A 21669-nucleotide genomic window follows, 5' to 3' on the forward strand; every position below is an offset into this window, starting at 1 on the left:
TTATATATATATATACAGGTGCATCTCAATAAATTAGAATGTCATGGAAAAGTTCATTTATTTCAGTAATTCAACTCAAATTGTGAAACTCCTGTATTAAATAAATTCAGTGCACACAGACTGAAGTAGTTTAAGTCTTTGGTTCTTTTAATTGTGATGATTTTGGCTCACATTTAACAAAAACCCACCAATTCACTATCTCAAAAAATTAGAATACATCATAAGACCAATAAAAAAAACATTTTTAGTGAATTGTTGGCCTTCTGGAAAGTATGTTCATTTACTGTATATTTACTCAATACTTGGTAGGGGCTCCTTTTGCTTTAATTACTGCCTCAATTCAGCGTGGCATGGAGGTGATCAGTTTGTGGCACTGCTGAGGTGGTATGGAAGCCCAGGTTTCTTTGACAGTGGCCTTCAGCTCATCTGCATTTTTTGGTCTCTTGTTTCTCATTTTCCTCTTGACAATACCCCATAGATTCTCTATGGGGTTCAGGTCTGGCGAGTTTGCTGGCCAGTCAAGCACACCAACACCATGGTCATTTAACCAACTTTTGGTGCTTTTGACAGTGTGGGCAAGTGCCAAATCCTGCTGGAAAATGAAATCAGCATCTTTAAAAAGCTGGTCAGCAGAAGGAAGCATGAAGTGCTCCAAAATTTCTCGGTAAACGGGTGCAGTGACTTTGGTTTTCAAAAAACACAATGGACCAACACCAGCAGATGACATTGCACCCCAAATCATCACAGACTGTGGAAACTTAACACTGGACTTCAAGCAACTTGGGCTATGAGCTTCTCCACCCTTCCTCCAGACTCTAGGACCTTGGTTTCCAAATGAAATACAAAACCTGCTCTCATCTGAAAAGAGGACTTTGGACCACTGGGCAACAGTCCAGTTCTTCTTCTCCTTAGCCCAGGTAAGACGCCTCTGACATTGTCTGTGGTTCAGGAGTGGCTTAACAAGAGGAATACAACAAGTGTAGCCAAATTCCTTGACATGTCTGTGTGTGGTGGCTCTTGATGCCTTGACCCCAGCCTCAGTCCATTCCTTGTGAAGTTCACCCAAATTCTTGAATCGATTTTGCTTGACAATCCTCATAAGGCTGCGGTTCTCTCGGTTGGTAGTGCATCTTTTTCTTCCACACTTTTTCCTTCCACTCAACTTTCTGTTAACATGCTTGGATACAGCACTCTGTGAACAGCCAGCTTCTTTGGCAATGAATGTTTGTGGCTTACCCTCCTTGTGAAGGGTGTCAGTGATTGTCTTCTGGACAACTGTCAGATCAGCAGTCTTCCCCATGATTGTGTAGCCTAGTGAACCAAACTGAGAGACCATTTTGAAGGCTCAGGAAACTTTCGCAGGTGTTTTGAGTTGATTAGCTGATTGGCATGTCACCATATTCTAATTTTATGAGATAGTGAATTGGTGGGTTTTTGTTAAATGTGAGCCAAAATCATCACAATTAAAAGAACCAAAGACTTAAACTACTTCAGTCTGTGTGCATTGAATTTATTTAATACACAAATTTCACAATTTGAGTTGAATTACTGAAATAAATGAACTTTTCCACGACATTCTAATTTATTGAGATGCACCTGATATATATATATATATATATATATATATATATATATATATATATATATATATATATATATCATAAAAATTAAAAGTATGGCCATTGAGGGAACAGTGATCCAGCTTTGCTGCCCCTGACCTTTCCGATGTGGATGAGCCCTGATCTAGATGAATGCTGGTGTTTGATAGATAATTCAAATACAGTGCTCTATCTGGCCCTTTCTGTGTGATCATCTTGGAACATGAGGCTCAAACCTGTTATTGTGTATGCTGTTACAACAAACGTAATTGTCATGACCTCTAACCCACACAGCATTCACATAATGAAAAGAAAATATATAGAAAAATCAAGGAAAATGAAATGATCAAGACAGACCCCTTTTTTTTTTTTTTTTTTTTTTATAATACGTTTTATTTTGGTCCCGAGAAGACAAGATTAGTCAAAGAGTCCGAATCCCATGTCATCATCGGATTCTTCAGACTCCTCTTTCTTCTCTTCTTTCTTCTCCTCCACTGTAGAGGGACAAGAGAGAAAGACGTTAGATCCAACCTTACAGGATCTACAGGGGACCACTGTGCAACATTCCACATCAACCCTTGATTAGTTCACATTCAGTTGATCAGTTGCAGAGTACAAATTCATTAATTGTGTTAGACTGACAAGAAAAAGGAAAATAACAAAGGCCCTGTAAGATTAAGAGTGCATGTAAGTTTAGTTTGACTCAGGGCTTACAAATACTACAAAAAAAAAAACAAACAAAAAAAAAAAATAATTCCAACACTGTCCATAATTTCATTTGAAAATATCCGGAATAGGGATGTGCAAAACCCCACAGGTTTTAAATTTGTCAGTGAGTTCAATGAGTGACTAGATATGTGAAGCTCTGTTAAATCAGTCTGGTTTCAGGTTCACCTGACCCTGATCAGACGAGTTTCTTAAAGGGGGCTGAGTGGAAGGGTCTTCAACAATGCTCATGATGGGACATCCAAAAAATACAGCGATAGCAAAAAAAAAAAAAAAAGTTGGGATGGGTCACTATGGTCAACTGTACATCAAAGAAGGGCATTTCCAACAGTGATGTTTGCATTCGCAGAAACGGTATATCAAGCACACTAAAAAGCGAGAAGGAAAAACTAACCTGCAGGGGCGGCAGCAGATCCTCCAGCGGCTGGTGCGGCAGAGCTGGAAACTGCCACAGCACCACCTGACGGCACACTGGCCAGTTTACTGAAACCTGTTAGAAAGCGACAAACACTGAAGCTTTGTTCAGACTAGAATAGCAGTAATAGTCTTTCATAACTAAAGGCCAAAGTATATTTCAGTTATCCATGTTGCTGTTCGCTCGGCACACAGTTATGCGTTTGGGGTGGGCAATAGGACCAAAATCTTTTTTCACGATACGATTAATATTTGCCATAACAATATATATCACGATATAGTAATTTGTAAACCCTTATTTTTTTTTATCCCCTTTTCTCCCCAATTTGGCATGCCCAATTCCCACTGCTTACTAGGTCCTCGTGGTGGTGCGGTTACTCACCTCAATCTGGGTGGCGGAGGACAAGTCTCAGTTGCCTCCGCTTCTGAGATAGTCAATCCGCATCTTATCACGTGGCTCACTGTGCATGACATTGCGGAGACTCACAGCATGTGGCGGCTCATGCTATTCCCCGCGATCCACGCACAACTTACCACGCGCCCCGTTGAGAGCGAGAACCACTAATCGTGACCACGAGGAGGTTACCCCATGTGACTCTACCTTCCCTAGCAACTGGGCCAATTTGGTTGCTTAAGAGACCTGGCTGGAGTCACTTGGCACACCCTGGACTTGGCACACCCTGGATTCGAACTCGCGACTCCAGGGGTGGTAGTCAGCGTCAATACTCGCTGAGCTACCCAGGCCCCAATAATAAATACTTTTTAAAATGAAAACTACATCCTCTTATATAATTTTCTCTTTATTTACTCATTAAAACCGTCAAAGTTAAAAAATAAAATAAACACCATTTTAAATCAACCTTACCATAATACTCAATTTCACATTACGCCACATTTCAGTCTGATATGTTACTGACCAACATTATTATAAATTTTCCGCAAGAAATTTAAGATCTTTTCAAAGCAAAGTCACAAAGAAAATATTACATAATTTTAGCAAATAATTAAGAAAATAACATATCTTGCAGAAAACACATTTCATATATATTTAGAAGACAGAATTAATGCGGAGCACACTTTTGGCTTTCTTAATATTCTAGCGAAATTCACTTGTGATTATCATCGAGCGACAGTTTGCAGATTAACATTTTCTAATCCGTGCTGGTGTAGGGCTTTACTGGTTGCTTAGATCAGTGTTACTATCAGAAATAATTAATAATTATTTCTGTAGTTATTAATCAATATTTAAATTAATTAATTGGATCTAACTCATTAAAACCTCATATGGGACTCCAGTAAATGTAGTGTGCTACGTTTAGGAGCAAGTTTGGTTATTAGCAATAATTAATAATTATCAAAGATAATTATTAATTATAAAAATCAATAGAACATTGATGAGAATCAATGTTAGCTTTTTTTTAATCCTTTAAAATCAACACTTATCAAAGATAATCGTTAATTGTTAACATTGATGAAACATTAAAATTAACACTAGCTTACTGATCATTCAAATTCAATCAAAGATAATTATCAATTATCAAAAATCAATAGAATATTAATAAGGATTAACACTGACGGGGCACCACCCTGGAATCAGGGACTAATAACCAAATATTAAAACAGTCTCAATATTAGATTGTTTTCTTAGGAAAATCGACATCCGAAGAATATCGATTTTCGGGAAAAAAAACAATGAATGAAGGTTTGAATCCGAGCACTGACATCCCGTCAGCATGACACAGGCGTATGCAAAACAAACCAAAACACTTCTCTTTGTAATATAAACAAAAGTTTATTTATGCAGTAATATCAATGAATAATTAATACAATGCAGTCAATAAACTTCCGACTTACAACTACAAACTAAACAGTGACATGATTAGATATGGAAATAAAAATAATCCTGTAACACATAAGGTGTGTGTGTGTGTGAGACAGTGTGTGTGTGTGTGTGTGTGTGTGTGTGTGTCAGTGTGGTTAGTGAGAGAGAGAGAGAGAGAGAGAGAGAGAGAGAGATTATTCAGTGACAGCCCGAAAGCTGAGTTCGCGATTGCTGGAGATAAAGCAGCCGTGTTCATCACTCAGAGACGCGGTTTTACGAGCGGGGCTCATAAAAGTCCTGCGTTATTTGACTCTAATGGATGAACTCAGTTTCTGTCTCACCCGCGATGGCGAAATTGCACAACAATCCAATTTGGTTGGACCACAATACAGCAAACAAATTCGTGATAATTAATACCCTGAGTATTAATAATGAGCGGACATGGCGATCCGTAAACTGTACAAGCAAAAACCTTGAAACACAAGAATAACACGCTATAATATTCTATCTCTGCCCAGACGTAAACCTCTTACTTGAATCACATGAGGACACAGGTAGAATGTGTTTTCCTCCGTCCTTTAACTTTGACCCGGTTCCTTGAGGCTCGGGTGATGACGGGAGGCCGTTTCCTCGCGCTGTCGGCGGGCGGTACGGCTGTTGATTCTCAGAGGGCGGTACGGCATTTGATTCTCGGCGGGCTGGCGGAGAACTCAGAAATGTCGACTTGATTGAAGATGGAAGAGAAATCTTTAATCTCTTCACTTCTGTATGCCAACGGATGAAGATGCGAATTGCTCGGCGGTCTCCTTCGGATCCGTTAGAGTGTTCGGTTGAACACAGAGTAATCTCAGCTCGTCCAGCGAGATGGAGATTGTATGGCTACAGTTTCAAGTCGGACATTACTTCCTTATGCCACGAGGCTGCACCGGAGAGCAGCAAAAAGCTACGTCCGTATTCGGTGAACTAAGTCGCTGGAAGCAACTCTGGAAGCATTTCAGAATTATTTGAAGTCCTGATGATGTCATGTTTGAGGGACGTTCTGTGGTGTGCCTCATCCAATAGGAGTTGAGAGCTTGATCCTTCAGAGGGCAAGGCTTCATGGATCTGTAGTCTGTTTTGGACTCCCTTTGTTTGAATTTGGCACGATTTTTATCAGTAAAATTTACGACTTAGAAGGTGGGGGCTTGAGTTATGTTTTTATGACTGTTAGGCCTGCCTTTGTCTTCTATCTGAACACATGAGGCCCAACATTCCCCCCTTTGATCTGAAGAGTTGGTTGTTGTCCAGCATCTTTAGAGCAACTGAAGGGCCGAACAGTTCTTGTCGGTTCACAGTAACCTGTGGGTTACGCCATCCATGTATTCCTGATAGGAAAGAGAAATGGTTGCACAGTCCATACAGTTCATTAGAGTTCACAGAGGTTTTATCGTCTGGACAGAGATTGAGGCACATCTGGGCACAGAACTTCTAGCTAATTCTAAAACTACATTCATCACACATAAACATTTCAAGTTATTGGAAGGCACAGCATTAACCATAACACAATCCTTTGTTGTTCTTTGGTCATAACACAAAATCAAAGTAGAACCTGACATTGGTTACTAGGAACAAAATGTTAGAGGAAAGGAGGGTTAAAGGTTAAAAGGCTTATCCTTGGAAATGATGGAGTTAACCTGTGTGATGGGCTCAGACTGGTGTGTAAAACGCGGCTGTATGAGAAGTGAGTCCAGTCTGGCCTGTAGGTGTTGAATGTACCTGTACATGGCGTGTGCAATAATTGCGATGATCCAACCACTAAGGAGGAGCCAGAGGGCAACCAATCTGATAGGGTGTTCCTGGTAAGATGACGATCTGCTTATGTGACTATGAAACATAATGGTCAAGCCAGTCGGTTTGAGACTGAACTTCACTAATTCCATCCCTTCAGCCTGAAGCTGCTGTTGAAGGGTGTCATCAACGGCGAGGCTGTGACCTCTAAATGCGTCCATGATCTCAATTTCTGCGTCATGATTGTTGACATTGAGATGATGGAGGACAATATCGTCAGTGTGCACGATGGCTCTTTGGGGAACCGTTAAGAACACCGTTTGGTTTGGTAGCCTTAGTTTAGTGGCCTTAGCTTAGTGGCTGTATCATGGCAGTCGTATGACTTCGGTGGCTGGTGTTAACGAGCCAGCGACTGCCTGTTCGCTCTACCTTTGTCTCTGTTCCTTCATCTTTGATGGACATGCTATCATGACACTTGTTCATGGAATTCGGCTCTTTGGCCGCAGAGGTAGTTAGTCACCTCTCTAATAAAGGGGTTGTGTTTGGACAAACCCAATGAATGTACTTTGTCTTGGTACACATGTTTAGGTTAGAGATAAGGTAGAGCGAGGGGTCCTCATCATGGTAGGCGAGTGTTGGTGGTGTTTTGAGGTGAATGTGTGCGTTACCTCTCTGAAAACCAACATTAAATACAGATTTTAGTCTATATATATTCTGCCTATGATGGTAGATTGAGGATAAATCCTATTTTGAGGTTCTGAGGATTTACATGGATTGGAATTTCAATGCCAAAACTATATGCCATGTGTATCTGTGAAGGTTGCACAATGGAGATAGTAGCAGATCTAAGGATTTGTTCGAAAAGGTCTAGGGATACCAGGTAAGCTGGAATCCTTCCACCACTCAGACTGTTGACTGAGGAGCTAATTTCCCTGAGGTCCTGCATTAGATCTCTAATGATACACGCATAAGTTGTTTTCTCTGACAAAATCCCTGAAGTGTGCAAAGTGTTATTGATAAGAACGGATTGCAAATTTACAGTGACTATAGTACCCTGAAGGGTTTTACCCAGGCCCTGTAATTGTTCTTATTGGAGTCGTCGTGTCTGCTGGATTTTTGGACGATGGCGACATGTGTATCTGAAGCTGGCGAACTGTTTTCTGGACCAAGTGGTCTCGGTATGTCAACCTGAGCCCACATGTGTCCACGACAGCAGTCAATGAGCGGAGCCAATCGGTTCAGTAGGTCCTGGCCAACTAACAGTGGTTCTGTATTAATGGGACATATGTAAACAGGGTGTACTAGCGTCATCCCTTGAAAGGTGTCAATCCAGGCCCGTTTTGTGATAGATGACCTATCTTGCGTGTAGCTTGTGATGCTTGCGTTGTAGGTCTCTGTCTATAACGGTTTGCCAAGGGAGAGCTTTGCTCTAGCCACCTCTGCGAAGGTGTTGGAACCCATAGACTATTTCGGAACCGGTGTTGAGTAGTGTGTGGGAGTTGAACGACCCATGTGTCAGGCGTTGCCCTTACGGTACAGATCGCCCAAGAAGGTCAGAAAAGGAGGGTGTGGCATGTTAGGAGTGACTGTTTTGGGGAGCAACTTAGACACTGTTCCCCTTTTCCTGACCTAAAAAGTAAACTTTGGCGTTAACGGGAGGGGGTACATCGTCTAGTCATACAGACGGGGTTTCAGTGCCATGTTCCTTTGAGGAGGTCGACGGACCTGGTGAACAACGGTGCACGTCAAGCTAGTTACTAACTCAGTCAAGCGTCTCCTAATATCCTCCATTTCCTCTCTCAAATCTTGTTCTCTGAGGGGATTTGAAACCTTGCCTACCCACTCACCTTCTTGTTTGGGTTTTCGTTTGAAACGCGCATTTCTTTTCGGCCGGCGAACGTTTTGTTGTTTAGGCCTGCCGTGACCCTGGGGGTGTGTCTGGTCACCACCCCCCTGGTTCTGTTGCCTACCCTGCTGGCGGGGTGATCGGCGCATTTGGGGTCCTGTTCTAGCATTCACCTTAACGCAAGACATTTTGTTGCCTTCAAGCGTTAGGTCTGCATATGAGACTTGGATCCCCAGGGCTCTGGCGTCGCCTTCGTGCCCTCGGGCAGGGTGCACGCGTGTCTCCCATGCCAGCTGCACGTACTTTCTGATTTCCTGCATGGTGGGGTTGCCCATTCTGCAGTGCATCGTGACGTCATATCGCATGCACTCGTGGAGGTTGTGAAGGAAAAGAGACTTGAAAGCTTGTTCCTCCTCCATACCTGGTTCGTTACTTCCTTGGAAGTACGTGGTTCTCAGGCGTCTATAATATTCACGCGGAGGCTCGTGCCTCTTCTGGGTGATGGCGAAAGCAGCTATGGTAGTGGAGGCTTCGTCGATATACAGCGAATACTCCTCGCGTAGAGCTTTACACAGAGCTAAGTAGCGGTTTCGTGTACCAGTCGGTAGCGTTTCCATGAACGCACGGACACTCCTTACCGTGGTCTTCCATATAAGCTTGAGTTTTTCGCGTGACGAAGCGTAAGGCAAATCAATCAGGCAGTGCTCAATTTCCCTAAGATAACTGTCGATGTTTGAATCTTGATTACTTGGGTCAAAGCGTTCTATGTCCCCTGCGAGGGACTCGAGTTGTCGGATGCGCAAGCATTGGTGTCGGTATGACCACGGGTCGTCCGAGTCATCCGAAACATCATAGTCACTCGGATCGCTATAGCGATGAGGATGACTTCCTCCCCTTCGTGGTGGGGAAGGAGTCCAATCGACACGTGGGGGTGGACCACGGGTTGCGTACAGCTCCCTGGCTAATGGGATCTTCGAGCCGCTTACACCACTCTGGGCTTGAAAATAATTGTCCCCCGTCCGTGGTGTGGAATCAGTCGGTTTGAAACACACGGTGGCGTGACTGAAAACTGACTGAGGAGGGCAACTATAAGGAGGGGCACCTGCATCCAACCAGCGAGCCGCTGGAGGATTTTGAAAGGTGTCTTGGAGGACGAAGTCAGAGACTGTACCACTAGGGGCAGCTCGGCTCCTAGCGTGTGTTCCTGGGTTTCTCAGGGGCACATTTCTACGCGTAGCGCTAAAAAGGGAGCCCTCTTCTATGTCAGATGTTGTGCTGTGTGTTTCAGCTGCACTTACCTGATCTGACTCTACTTTTAACTGGGCAGCTTGAAGCTGCCTGCGCAGGGCTTCGTTTTCCTCCTGCATCCGGGCATTATCTTCCTGTGCCTGGACTTTCTCAGCTTGAGTGCACCTAATTTCTTGGTGCAGGCTGAGATTTTCCTTCTGCACCGCTTGATAGCTGCTCTGCAGCTGTGCGAGCTGGGCCTGGTGCTCGGCGGTTTGCAGTTGGGTTTTGCGGTGATGAAGAAGGAACATTTGGCACACAAGGTCCAGGATTGTGCGCATTGGCTTCCCGACCGGGTTGTTGACATAATCAACTAGTTCCAGCAAAGCTTCATCACAACGACTAACATTGTAGCCGTTAAGGTTATTTCTCTCCTCTATGGAGAGACGGAGGACAGCAGCAACTACATCTTGCAGTGCTGGGTCGACTAACCTCTATGGAGCTTTAGCTCCAGTCACGCAGGGTGATTGGTGACTCATTTTACTGGGGCCGTAAAAATTCTTGTGATAGTGGCTCTGACAGCTTGTTGTTTTACAGTTGATATAATGCAAGCACGAAAGCACAGTTGAGAGGCTTTGACCTGTGGCTTACGGTCTACTGTTATGTAATGTGCAAATTTCACTGTGTTCTCTCTTTGGTGGATGTCAATGAAGTGACTTGGCACCTCTCTGTAACATTTAGATGAAAGCGTTAGGAGTTAAATAACAACAACAGCAGGTTTTAAGCAGACTATAGTAAATTTACCAACCCCTAATTCACTCTTAAGAGCACTTTCACACCACACTGGCTTATGTTTGGCAAGTTTTGAGAAGTAAATTGTCACACAGAACCAAACTTTGAAGTAAGGATTTCAAGTTATTACTTTGGATTCCTATACATACATACTGTGACAGAACTGGCACGTAGGATGCCTCACACGGGGCACCAATTATTATGTAGGGCTTTACTGGTTGTTTAGATCAGTGTTACTATCAGAAATAATTAATAATTATTTCTGTAGTTATTAATCAATATTTAAATTAATTAATTGAATCTAACTCATTAAAACCTCATATGGGCTCCAGTAAATGTAGTGTGCTACGTTTAGGAGCAAGTTTGGTTATTAGCAATAATTAATAATTATCAAAGATAATTATTAATTATAAAAATCAACAGAACATTGATGAGAATAAATGTTAGCTTTTTTTTTAATCCTTTAAAATCAACACTTATCAAAGATAATCGTTAATTGTTAACATCGATGAAACATTAAAATTAACACTAGCTTATTGACCATTCAAATTCAATCAAAGATAATTATCAATTATCAAAAATCAATAGAATATTAATAAGGATTAACATTGACGGGGAACCACCCTGGAATCACGGACTAATAACCGAATATTAAAACAGTCTCAATATTAGATTGTTTTCTTAGGAAAATCGACATCCGAAGAATATCGATTTTCGGGAAAAAAAACAATGAATGAAAGTTTGAATCCGAGCACTGACATGCCGTCAGCATGACACAGGCGTATGCAAAACAAACCAAAACACTTCTCTTTGTAATATAAACAAAAGTTTATTTATGCAGTAATATCAATTAATAATTAATACAATGCAGTCAATAAACTTCTGACTTACAACTACAAACTAAACAGTGACATGATTAGATATGGAAATAAAAATAATCCTATAACACATAAGGTGTGTGTGTGTGACAGTGTGTGTGTGTGTGTGTGTCAGTGTGGTTAGTGAGAGAGAGAGAGAGAGAGATTATTCAGTGACAGCCCGAAAGCTGAGTTCGCGATAGCTGGAGAGAAAGCAGCTGTGTTCATCACTCAGAGACGCGGTTTTACGAGCGGGGCTCGTAAAAGTCCTGCGTTATTTGACTCTAATGGATGAACTCAGTTTCTGTCTCACCCGCGATGGCGAAATTGCACAACAATCCAATTTGGTTGGATCACAATACAGCAAACAAATTCGTGATAATTAATACCCTGAGTATTAATAATGAGCGGACATGGCAGTCCGTAAACTGTACAAGCAAAAACCTTGAAACACAAGAATAACACGCTATAATATTCTATCTCTGCCCAGACATAAACCTCTTACTTGAATCGCATGAGGACACAGGTAGAATGTGTTTTCCTCTGTCCTTTAACTTTGACCCGGTTCCTTGAGGCTCGGGTGATGACGGGAGGCCGTTTCCTCGTGCTGTCGGTGGGCGGTACGGCTGTTGATTCTCAGAGGGCAGTACGGCTGTTGATTCTCAGAGGGCGGTACGGCATTTGATTCTCGGCGGGCTGGCGGAGAACTCAGAAATGTCGACTTGATTGAAGATGGAAGAGAAATCTTTAATCTCTTCACTTCTGTAGGCCAACGGATGAAGATGCGAATTGCTCGGCGGTCTCCTTCGGATCCGTTAGAGTGTTCGGTTGAACACAGAGTAATCTCAGCTCGTCCAGCAAGATGGAGATTGTATGGCTACAGTTTCAAGTCGGACATTACTTCCTTATGCCACGAGGCTGCACCGGAGAGCAGCAAAAAGCTACGTCCGTATTCGGTGAACTAAGTCGCTGGAAGCAACTCTGGAAGCATTTCAGAATTATTTGAAGTCCTGTTGATGTCATGTTTGAGGGATGTTCTGTGGTGTGCCTCATCCAATAGGAGTTGAGAGCTTGATCCTTTAGAGGGCAAGGCTTCATGGATCTGTAGTCTGTTTTGGACTCCCTTTGTTTGATTTTGGCGCGATTTTTATCAGTAAAATTTACGACTTAGAAGGTGGGGGCTTGAGTTATGTTTTTATGACTGTTAGGCCTGCCTTTGTCTTCTATCTGAACACATGAGGCCCAACACTGGCTTTTGTGAACCCACACCACAGATGTTGCAACTGTTTTAATAACAAGCTCCCCTTAATTTTCTTGACTTTTCTTTTGATCATATCAGCAATAATTCATCAAATGGAGAGAAGTACAAATGTTAGATGTAGTCAAGCGCAACCTGGCATTTTAAAAAGATGATCCAGGAGTCTAGATCACTGTTATGCTGTCCTGGCAGAGTGTCAGATCACAATGGACTGTTGCATCCTCCGCTACAGAGCACACAGAATCAGCCCGCAAAATCAGAATCGCAAAGTATCAGCGGCACGTTTGCGCCGTCGCCTGATCTGCATAATTCCTTTAGTGAATCTGCCGTTAAACCAGCGTGCACAAATAACTGGCAATTTTACCAGCCGCAACTCACTCCCCTGCTCAAGCCTGGTTTCAGTCTCACGTGAAGCATGCCCACTGATAGATACAACTACTGATTTCCACTTAATATTGTCGCCGCGATATAAACCGTCATTTGTGCGCCACAAATATCAATTTGTGGCACGCATCAGACTTTCGACATGCTGACAAATATGCCTGCTATTGACTGTACCAAAAGAGTATCACAAAGCAGTGTAAGTGCTCATGCGTCGAATGCGTTCAAATTCGCTCGTGGTCAAAAGAGTATACTCAAAGGCGAAACAGTCGATCGGACACGATCCGACCCAAAAAGCAGAAAAACTAAGTATACCCGGGCCTTAACTCCAGTTCAGTGGTTCCCCCTTGGGATCAAACGTGATCTCATTCCACATCTGTACTCAGTACACATCCACCACCCACCTATTAAAAAAACCATCCACACATGAAAATTCTGTCATTATTACCCTCATATCATTCGAACCCCCCCCCCCCCCCCCCCCCCCCCCATAGAACACAAATGAGAATTCTGAAAAACCCGGAATATTCCGGGTTCAAAACAAGTTAAGCTCAATCAACAGCACTTGTGGCATAATGTTGATTACCACAAAAATTAACTTCAACTCATCCCTCCTTTTCTTTAAAAAAAAAGCTAAAACTGAGATTACAGTGAGGCACTTACAATGGAAGTGAATGAGGCCAATATTCAGGGTTTAAAGGCAGAAATTTGAAGCTTTTAATTTTATAAAATCACGCATTAATTCTTCTGTTAAAACGCAAGTATTATTTGAGCTGTTATGTTATTTTAATCATTTTTAGTCATTTTAGGGATTCAGGGTTTGTAGACATTTCATCATCATGGCAACGAAGTTGTAAAATTTGCTATAACTTTACACAAAAGTTTAGTAAGTGATTTTTAAGTATCATAGAGACGTGGGTTTCTAAATGAATGTTTGCCGTGGCACCCTGTGAGGTTGAATTGACGGGCAAGGTCATTTGTCTTAAAAAAAAAAAAAAAAGACATACAGGTAATTCTTCGGACACGCTCGTAGCTCCTCCCTCCAATGTCCCCAAGGACTGAGACCTAAAATTGAGATGTAAATAAATATAGTAGAAAATATATTTACAACAAAAATACATTTTTGTAATGCTTATGTGAGATCACTCACCACACACTCACAGCTTCAACTGCACATCATTCACTTCAGTAAAGCTCTTCAATGGAAAGGTGACCACCTCACGCAAGGTCACAGATACCTGAACATAAAGGCTGATTTATAATATTTGCTTGACAACTGTGCAAAGAAGAATTAGTTGGATAAAATAGTAAATAAAAACAAATCATTATACTGTAGTGATGAGTGAAAATTTTGTTTAAAAAAGCATAGTTTCCCCATGCATACCCATAATGTGTACCAATTGTGAAGAAAAAAAAAAAAAAAAAAAAGCATTAAACCACTTTTCACCTCTTGTCCTAAATGTCACTTCTTGAGTTATTCTCTATGTGTTGTGAAAACAACTGTGACAAAAGTTGATTAGGTCATTTTGGTACTTTTATGGTGCTTTATTGCCTTTATTGGACCTTGACACAAAATAGTTATATTTAATGGAAAAGAGTCACTTAAAATCTTATTTTGAGTTCCAAGGAAGAAAGAAAATATGAGTTTGGACATTTGAAGTTAATTGGCCGTCTCTCTCTCTAAATAAATACAAATCCTCTGACACCGCTAAAGGGAGTCAAAAGTGATTTTTATTTGTATCCCCCACATTTTACAGGACAATGTACTAGATAACTGCAATCAATTTCAATTGCTAGATTACGTCAGGTTTTTGTTAAAATCTAGGCTGGCTAACTTTCATTAAAGTTAATTAAATCTTGGTTTTAACTTCCCTGAATTCCAAAATCTCCCATTATACAAAAGCAGGTGTAAAACTGGGTTAATTGCAGGCTATATTTAATCAATCGATTTGCTTGAGAAGACATTAATTGATTGACTAGAGTCGTGTGGATTACTTTTATGCTGCCTAAATATGCCTTTTGGACCAGGAGACTAATGGCACCTGTACACTTCCATTGTATGGACAAAAAGAGCTGAAATGTGCTTATAAAAAAATCTTCACTTCAGTTCTGCTAAAGAAGGAAAGTCATACACATCTGGGATGGCTTAAAGGTAAGTAAATCATGAGAGGATTTTAATTTTTGGGTGAATTAACCCTTTAAGTCCATTTTTTGCTAGGAATTATTCTCCCTGCCAGTATGAGGTGTATGCATGAAGAATGTGAATCACCAAAAACACAAGAAGAAGAATGTGAAAGTGAAAGTTAAAGTGGAGATTGACTGAGTAAGGAGGAGAATTTATAGTAAAAATGTACTTAAATATTGATCCGTTTCCCACCCACACCTATCATATCTTCTGAAGACATGGGTTAAACGACTTGTGTGATTTTTGGACCCATTCACTTGCAATGTATGGACCAAAAGAGCTGAGAAATACTTCTAAAAATCTTAGTTTGTGTTCTGCTGAAGAAAGAAAGTCATACACATCTGGGATGGAATGTGGGTGAGTAAATGATGAGAGAATTTTCATTTTTGGGTGAACTATTCCTTTAAATGACAATTGTTTCAGTTGTGTAGAGATCAAATTCATTTGCATGGCCTATTTAACATGAATGCCTTAAAGTGATGCTCCTGTAAATTTTCTGCAGTTCTGGTAGTATTTAAAATGGACTAAATTGCAATTTCTATGTCTTGTCTTTCTGTGCTCTTCTTTAGGTATGAAGCTGAGGAGTCTGTTCAGGCCCAGGTATGAGTCCTTTTTGTCCAGAATTATTTCAGAGGTTTATCCTGTCTTTTTGTCTTGATGTAATCAACTTTAATAAAAGCATGATTTACACATCCTGATTATTTGAAGTCATTTACATTATAGTTCAAATATTATGCTATGTAATTTCTTGGACATTAAAATATTAGAGCTATAGACAAACTCTTTAGGCATTCATGGTTTGGTCAAGCACAGGTTTACAAAAACAGTGTAACAGAGTTGGAGTAGTTCAAAAGTGCAGAGTAGCACATTAACTTGACCCACAGCAATAAGGTTTATTAAAAAAAAAAAGGGGGCCCACTTTTAGCCCACTCTGGCCCCACAAAAGCCCCATTTAAGAGGAAATAATAAGGGGCAATTGTGGGTCCAGCATGATCACCCATAAGGGTGCTATTTGTAGCCCACCTTGGCCCAATTGTTGGCACCCATTTGGAACCCAATTGGGCCCATATAATGAACATCCACATGGGCCCCTTAGTGCCCACAATGTCCTCATCTTTTGCCCACATAGGCTAACACACATAGGGCCCATTTGGAGCTGATGGACACATTTTTCTGGTCTCCATTTGGGTTGCCCAAGTGACAGCCCATCAAAAACCCACATGGAAATGTCAGCTGGGCCCTGGCTAGCGATGGGTGAAAGGTGCTCCAAATCATGCCACCCCACCCCGAGCTCACAAGATCGCAAAGGGAGAGAGGTGCCCCAAATCACACCACCCTGCACAGAGCTCGCAAGATCGCGATGGGGGAAAAGGTGCGCCGAGTTGTTCCTGACAGGCTACTCAGCCTTAAAGGCTCTAAATGGTTAGGATTATAGATGTTCATAATGCATTCTTACATTCTGAACAAACATAAGATAACCATAATCAACAGTAGGCCTATAGGTACACCGTGACACAGGATCGACTCAGTAGTCTTGAGAAAATAAGGATCAACCATGTGATTGCTGGGCAGATTTGACAAAGTCACTGATGTACATAACACAGTTAATTTCACTTGGCCGCAGAACATTTTTCAATGGGAGAACCATGGCATGCTCTTTCCCTGTTTGCGACCCAGTCCGAATAGACTTGCGACCCACCAGTTGAGAAACACTGCTTTAGATAATATTTCATATTCCACATAAAGGTAACCTCCTTAAATCAGTGTCAGTAAAAAGCCCAGTAAAAGATACTGTTCATAAACACCAGTATTCTATATCTGATCTTTACATATGATTTTACCTCACAAATAGGCTACCTTTAGAATGTAAAGCAAAAGTGCTTTAAAATTTGAAGACATTTTCATTAATTTGCCAATGACAAATTTTGGTGTCAAAGTGAAATTAAAAGGGAGAATGGTTTATGTGCATGTGTTGGCTACAAATGCAGGCATCTGAAATTTCCATAGTTGCGCAATATAGGATTAGCCCACTTTTAGAACCAAAGTAATACATTTCCCAAATGTAGCTTGGTATAACTGGGAAAATCCAAGGTCGGCTCAATCCAAAGTGTATATAATGTCCTGCAGAAACAGCAGCAACTGCATTCAGCTTTGTGAAGATCTGACTTGACTGGGGTCAGCTAAAAAATAAAAGAGGTAGGGCACTGCACAAAAAGCTCTTTAGCATGTTGTTGCAAGCATTTTGTGTCTTAGATTATTTGTGAGGTGTCCTATATATTTTAATATCTAGTTGCACTCTTATGTTTCTGAGTGCAGAGATAATATTTTATCTATAGATTGTGAGCTTTTAACATTTGTGGTGAGGTAAATATTGAACTACGGATTGTCCATATGTTCAGTTTTGCAATCATGAAGCTTATCCTTGCTGTGTTGGTGTTGGTTATGGTGGTTGGGGCCCAGGCGCAATGGTACCGCTTCCCAGTAGAAGCCATTCAAGGTCACTTCTTATTTGATTTTTATCACAATTTACAACTTTGAACAACTTTTCCAAAATGCATTAATGTGTAGACACTGAGACAAAATCTTTGGGATATATTAACCACTGTTTTCACTGTTTCCTGTAGGTGCACAGGACATGTGGCGTGCTTACCAAGACATGAAGGATGCCAACTATATAGGTGCAGACAAGTATTTCCATGCACGTGGGAACTATGATGCTGCACAAAGGGGTCCTGGAGGCAAATGGGCAGCCGAAGTGATCAGGTATGTGATTTTATTGAACCACATTCCTAAAAATAAAGGTTCCAGTTAAAACCACAGGAAAACCCTAGGGGAAACTTTTGTTCTCTACATCTTTTTAAAACCATCTAAGTACTGGTGCTCTACAGAACCCAATACACTGATCTTAAAGGGATAGTTCACCCAAAAATGAAAATTCTCTCATCATTTACTCGCCTTCATGCCATCCCAGATGTGTACGATTTTATTTTCTTCTGCAGAACACAAATGAAGATTTTTAGATATCTCAGCTCTGTAGGTCAATACAAAACAAGTGAATGGTGACCAGATTTCAGAAGGTCCAAAAAGCACATAAAGGAAGCATAAAAGTAATCCATAAAACTGTAGTCGTTAAATCAACGTCTTCAGAAGCGATATGATAGGTGTGGGTGAGAAACAGATCAATATTTAAGTCCTTTTTACTACCAATATCCACTTTTGACCAGCCCCGACCAGTAGGTGGCTGAATGTGGAAGTGAAAGTGTAGATTTATAGTAAAATAAAGGACTTAAATATTGATCTGTTTCTCACCCACACCTATCATATCACTTCAAAAGATATGGATTTAACCACTGGAATCTTTTGGATTACTTTCATACTGCCTTTTGGACCTTCAAAGGTCTGGTCACCATTCACTTGCATTGTGAGGACCTACAGCGCTGCAATATTTTTTTAAATCTTCGGTTGTGTTATACAGAAGAAATAAAGTAATACACATCTGGGATGGCATGAGGGTGAGTAAATGATGATAGAATTTTCATTTTTGGGTGAACTATCCCTTTAAGAACCTATGCTGTATAACAGCAAAGACTTTTGCCATCTCTAATGAACGATTTAACCAACTCAAGAACCCAATACAGTAAAAAATGTTTTGTTTTGTTTTTTTTACAAGAAAATGGTTCTTTGTTGAACAGGTATGCAAAGAACCATTAAAGAACCACTGTTTCTTATATACTGTATAAAGGTGCATGTGACATGTTGTTGTTGTTGTTTTAAATAGGGCTAATAAAAAACACACAATTATACACAGATTGTCGAGTGATTAGAATAAATTATCAAATAAATCTCATTCTGAGGAGGCACTGCTCCAAAAAATGTCACCACTTTCCTCATTTTGTTTTTCGAGTGACTGAAGCATCAGAAACTAAACTGTTCACGTTACAAACCACATTAATCTAGACACCCAAAAGAGCACAAGAGCAAAATACAGTGAATATTTCAAGCATAGGCCTTTATGAAAGATGAACTTTTGTTCTGATGTGTGCAGTGATGGAAGGGAGTGGGCTCAACGTCTTGCCGGCCATGGACATGAAGACTCTGAAGCAGACCAGAGGGCCAATATCCACGGGCGAAATGGTGGAGACCCCAGTGTCTTCAAACCTCCAGGATTTGAGCCTTAAAACTAAGCTGAAAAGATGACCATCAACGCAAGAGAAAACATTTTACTCTAAAATTACTCTGCAACTGCTTGCTTAAATTCTGCATATGCAGTATGAAAGCAGTTTTTACATTTCGACTACTACCTATAGTTGATAAACAACAAAGATATATGAACAAGTAATGTATTATTTACCATAATTCCTGTTTAAGTATCTTGGTCCTATTACATTGCTTTGATTTCACTTTAATGGAGTAACAGGAAAGGTTAAGTCTTGTATGTATCCAAAATATTGCAGTGATTTCAACTGATTGCTTCCATTGCTTTTCTCCAAAGAAAATAAAGTAGCCAAAGACAGCAATTGTATCGTTTGTGCAAGGTTATTTGTTTTAATCATTGGTGAAAAAAAGCTAAATATATACCTGAAATAGAAGAAATTGTCCTAGCAAAGAGCAATTCCTAACCAAATATTTTAGAGCCAAAAATAACCCCAATAATGTATAATCTCTGTAGAAGTCAGGCATGTGATCTGCTCAGCACAAAAAAAGCAGAAAAATGTACCGAGCAAGTGAGAGACAGCGAACAACCCAATTGTCACGCTGGTGTTTACACATTAATGTGAAAATGTCAATGAATAAGCATGTAATATTACATGTTCTTATGATTGTCGACCCCTCTTCATTGTGTGGCTAGTATTTCTGGATTGTGCATTTAAAAGTGTACTCAGCAATTTCTGAGAAACACTGTTGATATTCAAGCTCAACTGCCAAAACAAACACACCCCTCCCTTCAGTGCTCCTTTGGAAGCTCCGCCCACCAAATTCATGCAAGCAAGACGGTTTAATGCACACCAGCTCCAGGCACTCGCATCTCTCCTGCTACTAAATCTAACATCACAATAACAGCATACATGGGTTCTGTGAAACATATTAAAATGTACGTTACCCACCTATTGAGAAGAAAAAGAGCAACTTCTGCATCTGTCTTCAAGCCTTTTATCTCGGAGGTCTCTCCACAGCCGATGTTGGCGCGGCTCCTAGCCTTCGACTTAACATAATCCTTCTAATTTAGTTTATATTCGTCTGACCTTTTACTCTTGGTCTGTTTCTCAGCCATTTGCTCTTCATGGAGTTAAGAAAGTTCACATCAGCCAGATTTGCTGTCACTCTTCTAATGAATTTCCCTCTCGCTCTGCCCCCACCCCCCATTCTGTGCATGCGCAAGAACCACCCCCTGTTGCTGATTGGTTGGAGTAGTGTTGTGTGGATTGGTCTGTTCCACTTTGTTTTTGTCCCATGTACAGAGCCAGGACTGTGTATAAATACTATTTTTTTTTTTTCAGCCCACCCACAGAATGGACAGCTAGCAGACTGTGAGGAGATATTTGCAGAATTTGACAAAAAGTTTAAAGTTTTTAAAGAGAGTGGTCTCACAAAAACTCATGGCAATTTTTACTCACCAAGTTCAAAAAACTCATCTGAACATTTTCTGATGTCTGGACTGTATCTGCAGGGTTTTATGATTATACATACAAGCGATTTGATATACTGGCAATAACCAATCCATATGTGAAGGTAAATGTCACGATTTCACTGCAAATATCACGTCAGTAACGCTGGAATAATTGCAGTTTAACAATCTCGATTTTTAGCCTGTCAGCAACAGTGGTAACAGTTCAAAGCCGTTTTATATCCCGATTTCACTTCCCACAACTTTAAAATTCCCTTATATTTGAAGTTTTTCCATGACTGAAAACCCTGTAATTTGCAATTATCTGTAGACAGCAATTAGGGCCAGAGAGTATTTAGCAGAGACGGGCCACTTCTATTAAAATGAATTGGCGAAATTGGAGCGCCCAAATAAGGAGCTCTAGTGCCCAACGGTCAACGGATGGAGAAAGGAAGTCCCGCCTTACACGTAAAAAACAAATAATAAAACAAAATCAACTTTTAGATAGACATCCCCTGCCAATCAACTCGATATCGCGCATGCGCATTAGCTATACAAGCCGGGAAATTTGCGTTTTAGCGTAATCTGAGGTGCAGCAGCACAATTTATGAAACCAGTCTCATCACATTTGACTGCTGATTTGAAATATGTTCTTTGATCGTAATCTTTATCAACCGTTTTTGAGATTTCGGTGTTCTCTCATTCAAGTAGATAAGAGCTGCACTGTCATGACTGGTAATAGCCTCCCGAGAGCGTTACAAAGATGGCCGACAGTGGACTGACTTGCTAGAGACACTTTGCTAGGGCCCTTGAGGTGATGATTGTGTATAGATTCCAATTACTCATCCATAAAGACATAAAAGTAATCCAAAAGACTCCAGTGGTTAAATCTGTCTTCAGAAGTAATATAACAGGTGTGGGTGAGAAACAGATCAATATTTAAGTCCTTTTTTTTTCACATCTGAAAGTCATATGTGGCACCTGTATAGTTTCTCTTTCACATCTGAAAGTGAAGATTTATAGTAAAAAAAGACAAGGACTTATTGGTCTGAGCCAATCTATTTTATCTAAAAAGATAATCATTTGTCTTCAGCAGAAGAAAGTTATACACATCTGGGATGGCATGGAGAGTAAATAAAAGAATTGCCATTTTTTGATGAACTATCCCTTTAACATTTTAACATATATAGA

The 21669-nt window shown here is 40.7% G+C and overlaps 3 protein-coding genes and 1 long non-coding RNA gene across 7 annotated transcripts in view; 2 read left to right on the top strand and 2 right to left on the bottom strand.

Annotated features, from left to right (window-relative positions):
* LOC127443649 (amyloid protein A-like) overlaps positions 1-21669 on the top strand; it is a 43325-nt gene that overhangs the window by 5093 nt on the left and 16563 nt on the right. The window contains exon 1 of one of the 2 annotated variants that reach the window (XM_051702513.1): positions 17049-17069. The exons of the other annotated variant lie outside the window; for it this stretch is intronic. The gene's annotated coding sequence lies outside the window, so the exon portion shown is untranslated. Of the gene's footprint in view, positions 1-17048; positions 17070-21669 lie in introns of those variants that run through there. 2 annotated transcript variants of the gene reach the window in all.
* Positions 2001-21669, bottom strand: part of LOC127443966 (60S acidic ribosomal protein P2-like) — a 67808-nt gene continuing 48139 nt past the window's right edge. For all 3 annotated transcript variants that reach the window (XM_051703612.1, XM_051703401.1, XM_051703322.1), the window contains exon 5: positions 2001-2092. In XM_051703612.1, the coding sequence (XP_051559572.1) occupies positions 2016-2092 (77 nt within the window). In that variant the 3' untranslated portion in view covers positions 2001-2015. The remainder of the gene's footprint in view (positions 2093-21669) is intronic.
* On the bottom strand, positions 2101-20222 carry LOC127444413 (uncharacterized). The gene is made up of 4 exons (XR_007897817.1): positions 19979-20222; positions 13839-13926; positions 13696-13753; positions 2101-2814 (listed from the first exon to the last, which is right to left on the bottom strand). It is a non-coding gene; the product is annotated as an uncharacterized LOC127444413 (long non-coding RNA).
* Positions 17012-19390, top strand: LOC127443845 (amyloid protein A-like). The gene is made up of 4 exons (XM_051702845.1): positions 17012-17069; positions 17273-17370; positions 17498-17636; positions 18919-19390. Exons 2-4 carry the CDS (start codon positions 17283-17285, stop codon positions 19049-19051), a joined length of 360 nt encoding a protein of 119 aa, XP_051558805.1. The 5' UTR covers positions 17012-17069; positions 17273-17282; the 3' UTR covers positions 19052-19390.

This window comes from Myxocyprinus asiaticus, chromosome 1, assembly GCF_019703515.2.
Source record: "Myxocyprinus asiaticus isolate MX2 ecotype Aquarium Trade chromosome 1, UBuf_Myxa_2, whole genome shotgun sequence".
Taxonomy (NCBI): domain Eukaryota; kingdom Metazoa; phylum Chordata; class Actinopteri; order Cypriniformes; family Catostomidae; genus Myxocyprinus; species Myxocyprinus asiaticus.